This window comes from Cryptomeria japonica, chromosome 10 (genome assembly GCF_030272615.1).
Source record: "Cryptomeria japonica chromosome 10, Sugi_1.0, whole genome shotgun sequence".
Taxonomy (NCBI): domain Eukaryota; kingdom Viridiplantae; phylum Streptophyta; class Pinopsida; order Cupressales; family Cupressaceae; genus Cryptomeria; species Cryptomeria japonica.
In genome coordinates, this window is record NC_081414.1 from 731366281 (window position 1) to 731384791 (window position 18511).

At 34.1% G+C, this 18511-nt stretch overlaps 1 protein-coding gene across 1 annotated transcript; it reads right to left on the bottom strand.

The window, feature by feature from the left end:
* Positions 1-944: 944 nt before the first annotated feature.
* LOC131859162 (replication protein A 70 kDa DNA-binding subunit E-like) lies at positions 945-17443 on the bottom strand. The gene is made up of 4 exons (XM_059212724.1): positions 17264-17443; positions 1819-2096; positions 1579-1713; positions 945-1377 (listed from the first exon to the last, which is right to left on the bottom strand). Exons 1-4 carry the CDS (start codon positions 17441-17443, stop codon positions 945-947), a joined length of 1026 nt encoding a protein of 341 aa, XP_059068707.1.
* Between the last annotated feature and the right edge of the window lie 1068 nt (positions 17444-18511).

Here is an 18511-nt window from a genome sequence, read left to right on the forward strand (position 1 = left end):
ATGTGAAGAGGAAAAACTTTCAAAGAGATAATTGGCACATGTAAGAAATGTCCATACAGATATTTATAGAAGTATACTTGTTTTTGTTAAATATAATAGTTTGTATACGTAAAAATAGTAAATATGAAAAATAGCTAATAGTATAATTGTATCGTAAACTGGAAAGTTTAATAATTAGAGAAGATGCGTTATAATCCTAAGTGTCTGTACTTAGGCGGCTAATTTTTGCAAGCAGTGCATGGCACTCAGCTTTGAAGTCAACAGGAGCAACTTTATTGACCGTCACTTTCATCTTGGATTCTAAATTGTATGTCTCAGTAGAAACCAACACTATGAATGAATAGTAATGTGAAAGTACCGTCTTGATCACTGAGGAAGGTGTCTCTTTTGTTGTTGCATCGTTTTGTAGTGCATAGAGCTGTCTTGCAGTTTTGCGTAGCAAGTGATTGCCACCCTCATCAAAAGTAGTGGCCCATAGAGTACCTATGGCATCTTGCAACTTTAGAGGCAAGAGGTAACTATAATTACAGTCTTGCTTATTCATTTGACATCTAGAGCAGAACCAAGAATCATCAGCTTGTTGTGTACATTTTTTCTTGCAAGGCCTTCCATTGACTATTAGTGGGCAAGCTGTGTAATAGAAATTTTGGTCATTGACGTTGACATAGCGTAGAATAGCTAGCAATGTTGTTTGAATTGTTTCTGGTTTGATGCTCATCTGCTCATGGATCGAAGAGATTGTCATTCTAGTATATTTGCCCTCTATGTGGATAGTTTCTGCAACAAAGGGTAGAGAAAGCAAAGGGTCCCTTCCTCTTGATGTTAGAAGCTCTACTTCTAGGAAACTTGGGTTGATATGTAATGTTGTTGCAGCTGTTATGTTCACAAGCTTTCCATTGAAATAGCCAACACGAGCATTACGTAAAGCAAGGATTACCACACTATCATTGGTCAACATATTTTTCAATTCCAGACCCTTTTTGTTCTGCTATTGGGCCCCATAAGTTGATGTCAATTGTTGAGCCAGATAGATCATTAATTTTCACAACACGTTTTTGTGTTTGACTACCATCTTTCCTGTGAATAGGAATGATATCTCCAACATATAGAACAAGACCAATAACGTCAACCATTGTATTGTTTGTTAGTTGAAACAATTCACCAATAGGTGTGAAAGGAGCAGTTTGTTGATATGCTTGTTCTTCGTTGGTGCAGCGTTTTACTATGGATGTATCAAACAAGGTGATTTCTAAATGACTGTTTAGTTTGTTGTACCTTGCATTTGCCTCCTTAACAGATCCTTTTGAAATAATATAATGTGAACCTATATCCACACGATTATAGTGTAACTTAGCTATCTCATCAAAACATGTAATTCTAATTTCAGAACCATCACAATCAGCAATGTCAAAGCTAAACACATGGCCATTTTTGGTGGCTGTGCTATATGCCTTAATAGGCCGTTTATGAGTAACTTTCCCTTTTATTATCTATTTATTTTGGTATGGATTCAAAGTTTTTATAGGACTTATATTTTCAGAAGTTGTTGTTTGTGGGGATGGCAATTCAATTGCAAACTGAAGCGACCGTTTAGATGTTGATGGCCTGTCCTCAGACATAATTTCTGGTTGTTGTTCTTTGAATAGATATTCTGGTTTTCCAAAGAACGGGCAAACACTTTGTTTCACTTCCAGACTAAGTATTATAATAGTCCTGTGAAAACAAAAGAGTTCTTCTTAAATTACTGTTAATTGTACATAAATGAAATTAAAAAAAGTTGAAACATAATGTATTTAATAATCATAGTTGATTTCCTACCTTGTGTTCCATATGTATCGGCATGTATAGCTCGATAACTGGATTATTGTGCCTATTTTTAGAATATCTGAATCTATCAGAGTAGCATATTTAGAAGGCAAGATTGCCAACTGCATGTATTTGCCATCAGATAATACTAATTTATGTCTATCAGTATCATCTGTGGTGTTCTGCATTTTCTGAAATGACAAAACTTGTAGCAATGCTGAAGGAAGGTCATCCCCAGCATTGATAGATTGGATTGCAAAAGGGGTAGGGACATACTCTTGGTTTTTTGCCTACAAAAAATAATATGAGTGTAGAGGATTTAATTTTAACAAGAAGCAACTCATATATTTGCTTACTTGTCAATGTAAAGCTTATGTTAGTAAACTATGTAATCAAGGTATGGTATGTATACAGTATGCATCTACTTTTGTACTATGCTATAAAAAAATGATGCATGTAATGAAAAGGATGGTATGCAAAAGAGCAATGAATTGTCGAAAAAAAGAGCATAAAAGCTTTCTATATTGAAAAACTTTGATAATTTAGCTTACCAAATTATCAATAGTGGAATGGTCTATGGATTCAGAGGTAGTTGCTAAAGACGCCATTGTGCATATATACCTTTTGAGAATTAAAAGTAAATTATAAGCATGATGAATTCTAGTTCTTATATTAGAATACAATCACAAGATGATGTAAGCCTATCAAAGGTATATATGCACAAGCAAAGTAAAATAAACTGAGCATGGAGTAATGTTGCTACAGTTTTCTTTTTGTTTCAAATGCTAGTGAATTGATCATAATGTGATTGAAAATGCATTGAAAGCGATAATTGCTCATATGCTGAAAAGCTCAAAAAACATTAAATATGACATAATGATTTATATATTTGAGAGCAATATGACATAATGATTTATATATTTGAGAGCATATTAGCAAAATATGAGTTTTTCCGATCAAAGATCTTTCAAAATACAGTATGGTTCTGTCTGTTTTGAATGCTAACCAAAATATGAATGTAACTTTTCAAAGATTGAATAATTACAACAACATAGGATCAACCCAAGCAACCCATCCGAGGTCATTATCACTCCATTTAAATTCTTTGTCTCGCAATGCGAAAATAACCGTTGGATCAAGTAATTGTTCAGTACTTGATATTGGAAAAAGTGCTACTTCAATACTATGTATGGTTGTTACAACACTACAAGATGTAGACAGGTTGACTGTTGTTTGCTTTGGTGATTTATGTTCATAGTGGGCAATGATCTTTCTGAGTTTACTCTTTAATTTTTTGCTTTCTTGCAACATGCTATCAATTACATTGTTGATGTCCTCTATTGCTTTCAAGTTTGTATCCATTCTTGAAATTTGATTGTGTTAGTGTGGCTGTTTTCTGTTTGAATGACAGATTCGAAAAGCATTACTAAAAAAAGTGAACATACAAGAATAATACAACAAATCTTTAAGTAGATCACTTTTTTTTGTGAATGATGATGAATTTACTATTAACAAACTCTAAAAACTTGTAATAATTACCACAATACAATAAGATTTGTAAATTGTCTAATGACTCAAACTACAAAGCTTTCACTCTATGAAAGAATGGTTTAGTTGCATTTATTTTAGAGTATGTGTGTATATATAGCCATGTGTATATATACAGGTAGATATGTGTATATTAGTGTACATAGTTCTATAGATATACATCTGACATATATACATATGTATCTATATTTATCTTTAAGACTAAAAGCCTTCATGTGCACAGAGTCAGTTATTGGATTTGTGTTAGGCTGGGCAAAGATGTTGTCTTCAATGATTTCATTTGAAGGTTGTGCATGAATGTCGACATTCTTTATGGCTGCTTGCAACCTTAAAATCTATCTTGTTTTGTTGTTGTCAACAATATTTTGGTTTGCAGTTTTTGGTGTGGTAATTTCCACATAAGGTTATTACCTTTTGTTCTCTATGTGATTGTTTTATGCTCTGTTTCTCAAGAACTACTGTCTTTAATGATGTCTTTAATGATTTTGTCCTCAAGGCTATGCATGAATGTTGACGTTCTTTATGGCTGCCTGCAACCTTAAAATGGAATTTGTTTTATTGTTGTTGCCAATATTTCGCTCAACAATTTTCGCTTTCGAAATGTTCGCATAGATTGTTGGGTTTGTTCTTGTTCTGATTATTTTGCAATTTTCTAGGTTACTTTGTGAGTTCAAACCTGTGAGATTGTTGCGTTTTGTCCGAATGTTTGGCTTTGCAATTTTCCGCTCTGGAAATGTTCACATAGATTATTGGGTTTACTTCAAATAGCAGTTTGTAGATGTTCGGCTAGATAGATGGGTAATGTTCTCGTTTTGACTGTTTTGTGAGTATTTTAGTGTGCTTGCTTCTGAGGTTAACACCATTAATGGTTTGAAGTTGGTAGGTAAGCTTCTATATTTTGGAAATGTGCATTTTGGTCTGCAAATATTCGGTCTACAATTTTCAGTCTACAAGTGTTGCAATAGATTGTTGGGTTTTGTTCTCGATTTGACTATTTTGGTGGTTACGTTTGCTTCGTGTTCTGAGTATTTTGGTGGGCTTCCTTGTGAAGTTCACACCATTAATGGTTTAAAGTTGCAAGTTTTGTTGATTTCTTGGTTCTGTGTGCTTGCAGGGTTGCTCCTTTGTTTGTGTTGCTTGATTGTTTGTGGGCGTCGCTCCTTTGAGTTTGCAAGCAATTTTGCAGGTTGTTCTATTAGTTTTAAGTGGTGAAAGCTTTGAATTAGCAAGGTAGTTTTTGGTATTATTTTTCCCTTCTGTGTGCTTGCAAAATTGTCGGTTTGTTTATGTTCTTTAAATGTTTGTGGGTGTGCATACTTGCACTTTCAAAGCCATTTTTAGGGCTGGTTCGTGACTTTCACAGCGTATTATGCCTGTTTTATTGTAATGTTTTGTAATGTTCTTTAATTATTTGTGGACATGCCTACTTGTAGTTTGCAAGGCATTTTTTAGGTTGTTTTGTGAGTTGCATGGTCTGCATGGTATGAATTTGCTATTTAAGATCCACCGGTTGCAACCATCAAATGTAATCTGTTTTATTGTTCTAAGCTTTATTTCAGTGTGTTAACTTTCCACATGGGTTTGTATATAGAGGTTCAGTTAAGGTTTCTTCTGTTTATGTGTATATATATTGGGCTCGTATATGAGCTACATGACTTCAATATTTTGATGTTGTTGCAGGGTGCTTTCTTTGTTTATGTTATTTAGGTTTGTATCTACTGCTGTGTGCACACAAGGGTTTTTATTTAGTAAGATAAATTGATATATATATGTACATCATGTTTATATATCTGAACATGTATATATATAATTGCATTTGTATAGAGATAGATTCATATATATATATATATATATATATATATATATATATATATATATATATATATATATATATATATATATATATATATATATATATATATATATATATATATATATATATATATAAGTATTCAGATTGTAAAAATTCCTTTATGCTTGCAGGATTGCTACTTTGTTTATGTTATTTAACTATTTGTGGTTGTGACTACTTTTAGAGTGCAACATAGAGTACCGTATGTATATATACATACGCAGATTGCTATATGTACATACATGCATATATATATGCGTACATATGTGTATTGATATACGTGTATACATGCCTACACATACATGTATGTATATATATGTGCATATGTGTATGTACATATACATATATTAGTACTTGAAATGTTCACATAGATTGTTGGGTTTTATATATATATCAGTACTTGAATGTGTTATAAAAAATGACATAACCAAAGTACTTGTAGGCTTGCTACTTTGTTTATGTTATTAAACTAATTGTGAAGGTTAGTATTTTCAGACTGCAACATAGAGTACCCTATGTATATATACATACGTAGATGGTATATGTACATATATATATATATATATATATATATATATATATATATATATATATATATATATATATATATATATATGTGGATTGATATACATGTATACATGCCTACACATACATGTATGTATACATATGTACATATGTGTATGGACATATACATATATTAGTACTTGAAATGTTTGCATAGATTGTTGGGTTTTGTTCTCGTCCTGATTATTTTGGTGGTTTCATTTGGTTCTCGCTGTGACTATTTTACTAGGCTTCCTTGTGAGATTGACACCGTTAATGGTTTGAAATTGCAAGGTAAGGATTTTCAAGGCTGTTCTATCTGTTGTTTAATTATTTGTGGACATGCCTACTTGCACTTTCGAAGGCTATTTTCAGGTTGTTTTGTGAGTTTCATGGGCTGCATGCTATGAATTTGCAATTTAAGTTCCGATGGGTGCAACCATAAAATGTAATGTGTTTTATTGTTGTAAGCTATATTTCACCCTATGTATATATACATACACACATGGCTATACGTACATACATGCATATATATATCCCTACATGTGTGTATTCATATACATGTATACATGCATACACATACATGCATGTACATATAAGTACATATGTGTATGCACATATACATATATGAGTACTTGAAAGTGTTCTGAAAAAATATATATATATATATAGACTTTGTTTATGTTTTTTAATTGTTTGTGGACGTGACTACATCTAGACTACAGTGTAGTCTTCTATCAACAATTCTTAGACAGTTTCAATGAGCCTATTCGAACAGAGATTTAATAAAATTGTATATACACATGTATATATATACGTACATGTCTGTACGTATACATATAGATTTATATACATATATTAATACTGTAAGAATTTTGCAATCTTTGCAGACATAAAGAACATTGACAATCATGCACAGCCTTGGGAATAAAATCATTAAACACATCATTGTTTGAGAAACAGAGCACATGCATGGAGATGGCCAAAGCAAAATATTCTTTAAGCTATTAAAACAAGACAAATACTTTAACAACATAATCAAAGTACTTGTAGGGTTGCTACTTTGTTTATGTTATTTAACTATTTGTGGATGTGACTACTTTCACACTACAACATAGAGTATCCACATAAAGAACATGACATTCATGGAGATGACCACAACAAAACAATCTTGACAACATCAAAACAAATTAGATTTTAGGGTTCTAAGTAGCAAGCTAAAACACTTCTAATATAAGCCAAAATTTCATTTCTAACAGAATGCAGAAAAGCTAAATACCTCTCAAAGTGAACAAAGATGATGGAGACTGAAAGTAATCACGTCCACAAAGATTTAAATGACATAACCAAAGTAACAATCCTGCAAGCACAACATACCAAAATATCAAGACGGTATGAAACAATGCATTACAAATTTTGAAAAGTTTAAAAACAAAACAAACAAGTACTTGGAAACGTAAAACCATTAATGTTGGCTAGCTCAGAAACAAGCCCAATAAAACATCCAGCATTGGTGCACATCATCGGAGACAAAAAGATCAAAACAAAGTAAAAAAATTAAACGAATCAATATCTATAAATAGAAAAACCGAAGTCAAATGCCACTACACGAAACCAAGAAATAACCAGACTATACAAAAAGGCATTACAAAATGAAAAATAATCTATAGAACTTACCTTGCAAATTCAAAACATTTAGTCAGAGTGACAATAGAAGCGGGAAATGAGCAGCTTTAGAAAAATGCAATACACAAGGAAAAGAGAATCAAACTAAAAGCAGATCTCACCTTGCAAATTCAGACCATTCACTCAGAGCGACAACAAAACCTAACGCAACAACCATATCGAAAGCAATGTGAGATTGCCTACAAAATTGGACTTAGTCACAACCACAAATAGTTAAATAACATAGAGAAAGTAACAGCCCTGCATGCAGACACAAGGAGGAAATAAGCAGATTATAATAAAAAAATATTAAAAAACTGAAAAAGAATTTAATAAAATCAATGCTTACCTTAACAATTCAAACGATTCAGGACTGACAACTATATGCAACCTTATGCGAATATTTGCAGACCGAAACATTGCCCACAAAAATAAAACCAATTAGAATTTATGGTTCAAAGGGTCCATAAAGAATGTAAATAAAACGGGGAATTAGCTTGCAATTTCAATAGTCAGGGCCACAAACAGTTAAATAACATAAACAAACAAACAACCCTGCAAGCACATCAAAGCATTAAACTAGTCCTAAAAATGGCTTTGAAAGTGCAAGTAGGCAGGCCCACAAACATTTAAAGAACATAAACAAACCGACAATTTTGCAATCACACAGAAGGGAAAAATAATACCAAAAACTACCTTGCTAATTCAAAGCTTTCACAACTTGGAAATGATAGAACAACCTCAAAATTTGCTTGCAAACTCGAAGGAGCGATGCCCACAAATAGTCAAGCAACACAAACAAAGGAGCAACCCTGCAAGCACATGGAACCAAGAAATCAACAAAACCTGCAACATAAAACCATTAACGGTGTCAACCTCAGAAGGAAGCCCACTAAAATACTCAGAACGCGAAGCATACGTAACCACCAAAACAGTGAAAAGGAGAACAAAACCCAACAATCTATTGCAACACTTGTACAATGAAAATTGCAGATCGAATATTTGTAGAGCGAAATGGACATTTACAAAAAAACAGAAGCTTACCTTCCAACTTCAAACCATTAATGATGCCAACCTCAGAAGCAAGCCCACTAAAATACTCACAAAACAGTCAAAACGAGAACATTACCCAACAATCTATCCGAACATCTGCAGACCGGTATTTGAAGCAAACCCAACAATCTATGTGAACATTTCCAGACCAAAAATTGCAGAGCCAACCATTCGGACAAAACCCAACAATCTATGCGAACATTATAAAGAATCTAAATAAAAGGGAAAATTACTTTGCAATTTCAATAGTGATGGCCACATACAGTTAAATAACATAAAGAAACAAACTGACAATCTTGCAAGCACACAGAAGGCAAAAATAATAGCAAAGACTACCTTGCTAATTCAAAGCTTTCACGGCTTCAAACTCACAGAACCACTTGGAAAATTGCTTGCAAACTCCAAGGAATCGCGCCCACAAACATTAAAGCAACACAAACAAAGGAGCAACCCTGCAACCACATGAAACCAAGAAATCAACAAAAGTTGCAACTTTAAACCATTAACGGTGTCAAACTCAGAAGGAAGCCCACCAAAATACTCAGAACGCGAAGCAAACGTAACCAGCAAAACAGTAAAACCCAAGAATCTATTGCAACATTTGCAGAGCGAAATGCACATTTGTAAAAAACAGAAGCTTACCTTCCAACTTCAAACCATTAACGGTATTAACCTCAGAAGCAAAGCCAGTAAAATAGTCACAAAATAGTCAAAACGAGAACATTACCGAACAATCTATGCGAACATTTGCAGACCGATATTCGTAGAAAACCCAACAATCTATGTGAACATTTCCAGAGGGGAAATTGCAGAGCCAAACATTTGGACAAAACCCAACAATCTATGCGAACATTTGCAAACCGAAAATTGCACAGTGACAACAACAAAACAAACTACATTTCAAGGTTCGAAAGACGCATAAAGAATGTCGGTGTTCGTGCACATGCTCGAGGAAAAAATCATTAAACACATCATTAAAGGCAGCGTCCTTTGGAAAACAGACCGCACGCACCAGAGACCACGCACGCACCGAAGAAATGTTGCCACCACGCACGGACCGGAGGGTTACTGCCACTGGCAAGACATTCCGGCGGCTGCCGAAATGTCTTGCAATATTCCGGGGCCTTTCCCCCACTAAAAGCCTATCGGCTTAATTACAATTATTTATTTTTTAGTAATGTAGTAACAATAGTAATTAAAATTATTTATTTTTTAGTAATGTAGTAACAATAGTAATTTATATTTATTATATATTATATTTAACTTGAAAGTATTTTTTATTTGAAGTGAAGGAAGTTAATTTCAATCATCTATGGTTAACAACTTTTAAAAGCTTGTGTGTTCTTCGATTTTACCATTGATGTTTTTGTTATTCTATTTAATTTTTCATTCAACGTTTTTTAACACACATTTATCTACCATAGAAATTATAATATTTTTTTTAACTGGTAGGATTTTGTTATTGTTGAATATCTTTGTTTTTGTTTGGAATTATGTTTGTTGTTGGTAGGATTGGCATCCTTATATAGCTCTCTGCAGGATGACCAAGTTAGAACTAAGATTAAGATTAAGATTAGTTCAGTGTCATGTGGTGTGCGAATATTTGGTAGCAACAGAACGGTGAACATGACGCGGCCATGTCCAATCTTCGTGGAAAAATATTCGGAAGACTTGTTCAACTTTGACTGAAATTGCGTAGCAGCTACGTAGATTAATATAAAAAAATATTTGCAAGACTTGTTGAATGTCGTGTCGTGGAAGGAATGCTCTTTATCTCTTAAAAAATGTGAAGTCGTGCAATGATGAAGTGTTTTTGTTTTTACCAACCACTTGCGTAACAAAGATACTCTTTTTCACTTCCAAACAAAATTATATTCCACATTAAACAAAAGATACTACGAAAAATTAGCAAAGGGGCTAATTTTCCAGGGAAAAATGGGTCATGATACTAACACTTGTTCATTCTTCTCCTCTTGGAAAATGGGTCCTGATACGAACATTTCTCTTGTTCATTCTTCTTTCTTAGAAAAAAGGGTTTTGATATAGACATTTCTCTTATTCATTTCTCTCTCTTGAAAAATAGTCCTGATACAAACTCTTCTCTTGTTCATTCCTCTACCATAAAAATAATGATGGAACCATATGCCATCTTGTTCCAACTCAGTGACGCACAAGAAGAAGACTAGTAATATCTTAAAACATTCAAGTATAGGGGAAGGCTCAAGATACCATAAGGATGAACAAGTGGTTTTGAGCCGTATGTAGCATCCTAAATTGTACTCCCTTACAATTTAGTCCACATGTGGGGCACTCACCTTAGTGTTTTCATCCCAATGCTTGACTATGAACCAATTATACTTACATCATGCCAATATGGCCTTATTTTCACTTTGTACACCACATGGCCCCTTAGTTTTGGCCCTAAATGGGGTAGCACCAGGGCGTGGCACCTTGGTCTTCATTGGGACCATGGCACCACGTTGTGGTCTTCCCTATTTGGGCCCCCCTTTGAACCCTTTTGCCACTTCCAAATTTGAGCAAGAAACCTAGCTCTATATCATCCTATATCAAAAAATTAATATGTTTTTCAACGGTAAAGTATATAAGGAGGATTTCCTCTCTCATTTGGATATACAAGAGATACAGGAGATACAAGGATAGATGAGTGAAATTCTAATCACAAGGAATCAAGCAATCCAGGTATTGAAGCATTGAATTATTCATCATCAAGAATTTGAAGAGGTCTTTAAGGCTGCATATTCTTCATTCATCAATTGTGGAGCAACATTACATCATTCATATGCAATCATATATGTGTGATTAGGGTTTTGTTATGTGCATGCTATTTAATACAGCATATGTTATTACATTCAAGAAGCAAAGCACCATTATTACTCGTTGCAAATCTAAGGTATATCCTTCCATCATTTTATTTCACCATTTACAAATTTATTTCATTCAAGGTTGATTCCAAACCGAGGTTTGACTTGGGAAAACCTATATTCCCAACCTATTTCCCCTTATTTCTATGTGTAGGAAATAGGTACAGATTTGTGATCTTCGAGATAAACATTATTTACAGTAATGAATCAATCCCCCTTTGGAGTATGAAAAGTTCGAAGGACCATGGCGACCGACAACGGCCTTGACATTTTAATAGATCCTTTGGGGAGCAAGTTTGAATCCTCTTACAATTCTCAAATCCAGGTGTGTGGCTCAATCCAACGACTATAGCTCGCTATTTTTGCATTCTTACATTCATTTCCAACACTTTTACACTAATTTTAACAAATTCAATAATTCTATTCAACCTAAGGGAAAGATGAGGCATATCTAAAGACCCCCTAGAATTTGATCATAATCTAGATCTATTGGGTTTAGATCTATCAAATTCCTATCTTTCCCTAATGTGATGGTCCCAAAGTAAAAATTAGCAGTTTTCTTCCTTCTATGGTGGAAACCCTAGTTTTTCACCATTACGCCTTACAAGACAACAAAGACTTTACAAGTCTTCTCTCAACAAACTAGACTTTCTCCTTAGTCCTAGGTGTGATGATCAGCTTCCTATGAACATTGTCACACAAATAGATGTAGTTGAAAACACTACAACTCACTGACAATACACTCGTACCACCTCAAAGTTTCCCTCGACTCTTCAAGCCTTGACAAGCAACTTTAGTGTACTAGAATTGCTTCTTTAGGGCCCAAAAAGCCCACGACAAATAATTTAGGAATATGATGCCCCAAGTAGACTTAGACACCCACTCATGACACTAGTACTTCATGTTATAGTCCTCTTCTTGCATTTTAATCATATAGGCATGATAATGTCTTCTTTTGACACCAATGTCCCTAGTAAATTGCCTGTGTGTTTTCATCCTCCAATCATGCTAGTGTCCTAACTAGTGGGTGAACCGAAGTTAGGGATCAATCTCGTAGCATGCCAAAATAACTCCCTTAGACACTAGATGCCATTAACAAACAAATGGAAAGGATGGGGAGACATGTAGTGACCTCACCAACATCCTAAACTCCTTCCCTAAGTAATGACACACATTAACATAGAATTGCAACATCTTTCCATATTCACAACACTACACAAGACGTTGTGAGAGGACCTCAAACAAACCAAGAATGACTTGAAATAACACAAAATGCCACAAGAATGTATCACATCCTCAAGAGGTGACTACAATACCCTCAAAGATAACACAAAACACATATAGGATCATTTTAAGCCCAAAAAGAAGATTCATACTAACATTGTCTTAAGACACATAATCATCAAAATGAATATATAAAGTATTCATGCTCGACTCCAACATTGATGCATGAAAATCAAGTACAAACAATTACATAAGTCATCCAAATTCATATCATCTTAATCTGAGGTGTGATGAATAATTTGCATTCATTCCATAGCATAGAAATCCAACGTCCTTCAATTATATATTTACACAAATTGAAACTACAAGAAATATGAAGGAAATGCATGGAAAGGATTCATTGAGCATGTTCAATCTAGTATACTTAAAGACTCCAATGATGATATATGTGCCACTAACTACATTAAACCAAAAAGGTCCACTCCCTCTATGTTATGAGAGATTCACAAAGGCCACAAGCACTCGCATACACAAAGAAAGACGAGAAATTCAATACTTATCTAAATATCAAAATAACCTAGCATTAAGCATGGAATATATATGGTATCTAATCGCAACATATAACACAACATCAATGGTTGACATACATGCAATCACATGAGATTCATCAATTATCAATAACAATAACAAAGGCATGTCCATCTTCTAAATGCTACTCAACTACAAGGCTGGGTAATAGAGAACAAGAGAGGGGAGTGCCATCATGTAGCTCAAAGAGATGGCTCACATAAAACCGAGCAGTCCTCTCATGTAGACGAGGAGACCCAATCATATAATTCCAACACTCCTCCCCAAAGAAAAGTACATGTCTTCCCAAGACATCCTTAGCCTATACGAGAACTCAAGGAATGCACACGAGGGCTTCACTGGCTAGGCAATATTATATCACCAGTAAAAAATTTAGTGGCTAATATTCACCAATTGGCTATTTTTTTCAAATCCGGGAATCAAGATTTAGCTAATAAGTTTATCTTTTGAGGTGACCCGAACCACCACATTTTTTACAAATTTTTATTTTACTGTTATTTAAATTGCCAGAGAATTTTTTTTTAGTTTTTTTAACTCAAAGATTCGCCACAGTATTCAATAAATGATTGGATCATATTCGCTAACATTTTATAATTTTTGTAGAAATGTAAATTAATTCACCAATAATATATCATAATTATTAGTTAATTTAGGGTTATATCAACACTATTTAGTTGCCAACATTGATTTAAAATATAATCTAATGACCTTCATTGTATTCTATGAGGTAAATTGTACCTATAAGTTGTAATGGCCTTAATGAAAATCAATCTTGTAAAATAAATATTTGGCCCCATGAGTATTACAAATTGTTAGAACATTTTATCTCACAAAATAAAACGAGGGCTATTAGATTATTTTAAGTTAATGGTAGAAACTAAATACAATACATTCTACCCCTTAAACTTGTTAATGATTTCCACCTTGTTCGTTAACAAACTTGTCACCTAAATCTATATTCTTACGCCCACGAAGAGCCAAATAGCCAATGGATGGCTGCTCGGGAGATTACATAAATCATTAATCCCTCTGATATCGTTTTTAAACTTGACCTTCTGTGATGAGATTCCAAATCAAAGGTAGAGTCTTGCCAATTGAGAATAGTCGTTCTGCAGTATCCCAGAAGAGATGCTTTTAAACTTGGTTTCTCTGATCAGGAAGTGGATTACTAATTGGCTATGGATCCTGTGAATCACTGAAACATGGTTCTCCTGCAGCCCAACTTCATAGAGCAAACCTCAGACACAGAGTCGTGTATCACTAATTTTCCCTATTGGCCTAAAACTGGCCAATATTAAGTCAAACTAAAAAGATTATAGAGGCTGAAACCTGCATCGACATCTTGTCAAAGAGTCTAAAACCAGAGATTAAATGAGATCAAACAAGCCAGGGTCATTAGAGTCGTAGACCACTGGAGAATAGAACAAAAAATCAGAGAGAGAACAACACGAAGATTAAGCCAACTTACAATACAGGAAGGGAATTATTTTTTATAAGGGAAACCAACATAGCAGGGACCGAGGGTAGAGTAAATTATAGGTTATCCAAATAATGATGAAAAAGTAATCCAATTTAATAGATAACCCTTAACGAAGATATAACTAGGAATGAGCCACCAAAAATATATTTGAAAATGGCAGAGAGTATAAAACCTGTATGTGTTTATACCTGTGCTTATGAAAGATGGGAGTATATTTGCATGTATCTATATCCACATATATGCAGATGCATATATATCTCTGTAGAGGAGTATATATACGCAACTGCATCTATGTGTTTATATATATATATATATATATATATATATATATATATATATATATATATATATATATATATATATATATATACCAATGAAATACAAATCTATAGATGCCTACATATATGAAAACCCATATATAATGTAATTCTGTAAATATCCCAATTCATAATTAAGATAATCTGATAAAGCAAAAACATCTAAACAGGGAAGGATTAAGCATATATATGTATATATCTATTATGAGTCTAAGTGTTGATATGTTAACAAAGGAGGCAGCTATATAGTTACGAAGAACAACATGGAAGGTTCTAAAATTCAAAAAAAGAATCAGCAGCAAACTATAGATAATTAAAGTAAATCCAAGTCCGAGTAGCGAAAAGTCTAGAAGAAGATCATCTTCACAAGTCTAACTACAAGCGGCAGACCCTTTCTCTTGTATCCCTGCATGATCCGGTAGTGAATTCTTTGGCGAAGCTGGAAACTTCAGGTCAGGCTTTTCCACTCCTTTTGCCAAATCCATGTTTAGTCCTTCATCTCAGAGGTATACAACCAGCCAGTGCTTATAGGGGGATGATTTCACATGAAGCCACCACATGAGGAAATTGATATTCCTTTGAATGATAGGATGCCTGTTTGCGAATTTTACAGGATTATCGATTGCCAGAATTGGGAATCGAGGAACCTGACGATTATTCCACATTAGGATGCCATAATGTTAGGGCTTAGGGGCCAGAAGATCATTGGTAGCATTTACCATTACTCGGTCAAGCTCTCCCAGTATGATGTGCTTAAAGACATTTTAGCATAGCTTCCTGATAAACTCCCTCTTAAGCTCAAAATGAAACACTACTGCTAAAAACATGGAGGAGATATTAGAGTTTCCTCTGGCTTTGTCCTCATTGTGAATGAAATATTCCCCTAGGATTTGTAAAATGGCGTTAATAACTAGATCATGAGGAGAACTAACAATACCTTTCAAACGAGTTGCCTTAATCTCACTAGTTACAACCATTTGTCTCTTAGAACATTTGAGCTTTAGAACCGTGTCCATATCGTCCTGTATTGCACTCTCTGTCAAAGTTAAATGCTACAATGAGGGGAGAAGCCTTTATAAAGCCAAAGGGTCAGTCGAGGAGATAGAAAATCAATAATAAAGTATCTTGTTGGGATTCCATTGGATTCCATTGGATGAGGTGGACATTGACCAGGACAGTGGCATAGACTCAGAGGACTCTGATTTTGATGCAATGTTAGGAGATGAAAATTAGGGGCAACATTATACTTTTCTTTTTAGTAATTACTTAGTACAATTTTGATTTCCATATCGTAATTGACAATGAAACAATATGGCAACAATGTATCCTTTGGGCATTTTGTATGATATTTCTTTAATATCTATTATGATATGCATATTGACAACGTGAATGAATTGAAATTTTGAATTATGAGTGCATATTGAGCATTGAGTCTATTGATAATGTTGTATGTTCGATGTTTGCATTCTAAAATGTTTTCATAGTATCATACACATGCTATATCCATGTTTTCATATGAATATAATGTATAGATGCATGCTTTATCCATGTTTTAATATGAACATTTAGAATTTTCCTATATATTTTGAATTTTCCTAATATTTAATATAGTCATCCCCTTTGGATGAGGAAGCCTTTATATTTCTTCTTCATCCATTTCCGGTCTTTCCACAGTATCTTGTTCATTAGCCCGTTGGGACTCTATCTGTTTATACATTGTCTAAATGCCCCTTGCTATCTGATAAGTCTCAACTTCAACAGATTGCATCTTTCCACTTATTAACCTTAATCTCCTTGACTTAAAAGGAAATTGTATTTTGTAGTTATCAATCAATGCAATTAACTCATCTTTAGACAAATCAGAGAAAGTATTGAAGAAATGCATCATCAATAATTTCTTTTTCTTTCTTCGCAACTTCTTCCATTTATTCAAAAGAATAGAATATAAAGAGTCAGAAATTTCATTCTTAAGATCATGAGGTAATCGATTGTAATGACACAAATGGTTGATTACCCATTGAACAATGTGTTCCTTTTGATCTTCATTGAATGAATCAAAACATTCTTTAACATTATCAAACCTATTCCTTCCTAATGTCTTCACCGTTCTCTCAAAATCAGACATAGGTTTGTAAGACAAAGCTTTAATGGGAATACTCTAAGAGGTAGCTTCAACTGGTTTGGCCTTCTTACCAGTTGCCTTCACTTTCTTTGGCTCCTCCTCAATGTCGGTGTCATCAAATTCTATTGGCAGAATCAGTTGTCAAGCTCTCTTCTTTGTTGCAGGTTGCTTCTTTATGTATACCTTTGGTATCGGTTCCTTTTTAACTTGGAAACTTCGTGTCACTCTCATACTTGTTGACACCAAAGGCACTTTCTCAGCCTTCTTCTTCTTCCCTTTACCACTGTTGGGTGGAGCACTACTGGTTTCAGCTTCTACAGTTTGCTCCTCAATAGTATCCAGTCTTTTCTTCTTCTTGTCCATTGGAGATACCAACAAGTTATTGGCATAACCAATCAATAAGTCATAATTGACTTCATATCTCATGTCTTCCATTTCATCCTCTCTAGATTCAATAGCTTCCATCAAATAGAAATTAGTGGTGAGTGTGAAAATGATATCCTTAGCAAATTTTTTCACGACATCTTCAGGGAGCCTAACCCTCATAATCATTTTCTTTTGAAATTCATTGAAGTACCTGTTCATTGCAGCAGAAAAAATGTTCTTAACAACCTTGATGTTGTTCTTGACCTGGCCAGTTACCGATAGGTATTTTGAGCATTCAATATCACTAATTTTTGGTAGGAAATTCTGAAAAATAAAAGAATAATCCAATCAATAACTGACCAAGTTTGAACTTCAGACTGTTGTCCTTCTTGATTGAGTACAGATTTACCATTAATTGACTTCTTATGGCCTCACATAGGTCATAATCTACATTCTCAGCAATCATCTTATAGGCTGTATGCACTGTTGTAGATGGCACACTATTCATCCTACTAGAATAGAATATCTTGTAGGCTATAACCATAGTATCCAGTTTAACCGTTGGGTCCTTAATGTTATTAACAGAAAATGCACACCCATCAGAGGTAGACGAGGTTAAAATGGTTACAGTCTCTTTAGATATTCACCTCAATTTGGGAACTTCACCGATTTGACAAAAACCAATTACAACATGGATAGCTTCCTTGGTTATAGTGTGTGACCTTTCTAGATACATATTTTCACCATGAACATGACTTAGAATTATTCTAATGTGTTCCTCTTCAAAATCCTCAAGAAAATAAGTTGCATTATGAAAACCCTTCTCATAAACCCTAATAAACTCGGGTTTTATCTGGCCGTTCTTATCACACAGGGATTTCAATTGAGAATAGATAGACAATGATCCTAATTTTTCAATTTTGCAATCAATATAACTTGACAAATCACCTTTTATAATAACAACTTCAGGAACTTGAGATAAAGCATTGTAAGACACTATTTGTTCTGATTTCGTAACCTCCATAGGTTCTAATGTGATCATTATTCTCTCTACTTGCTTAGAAG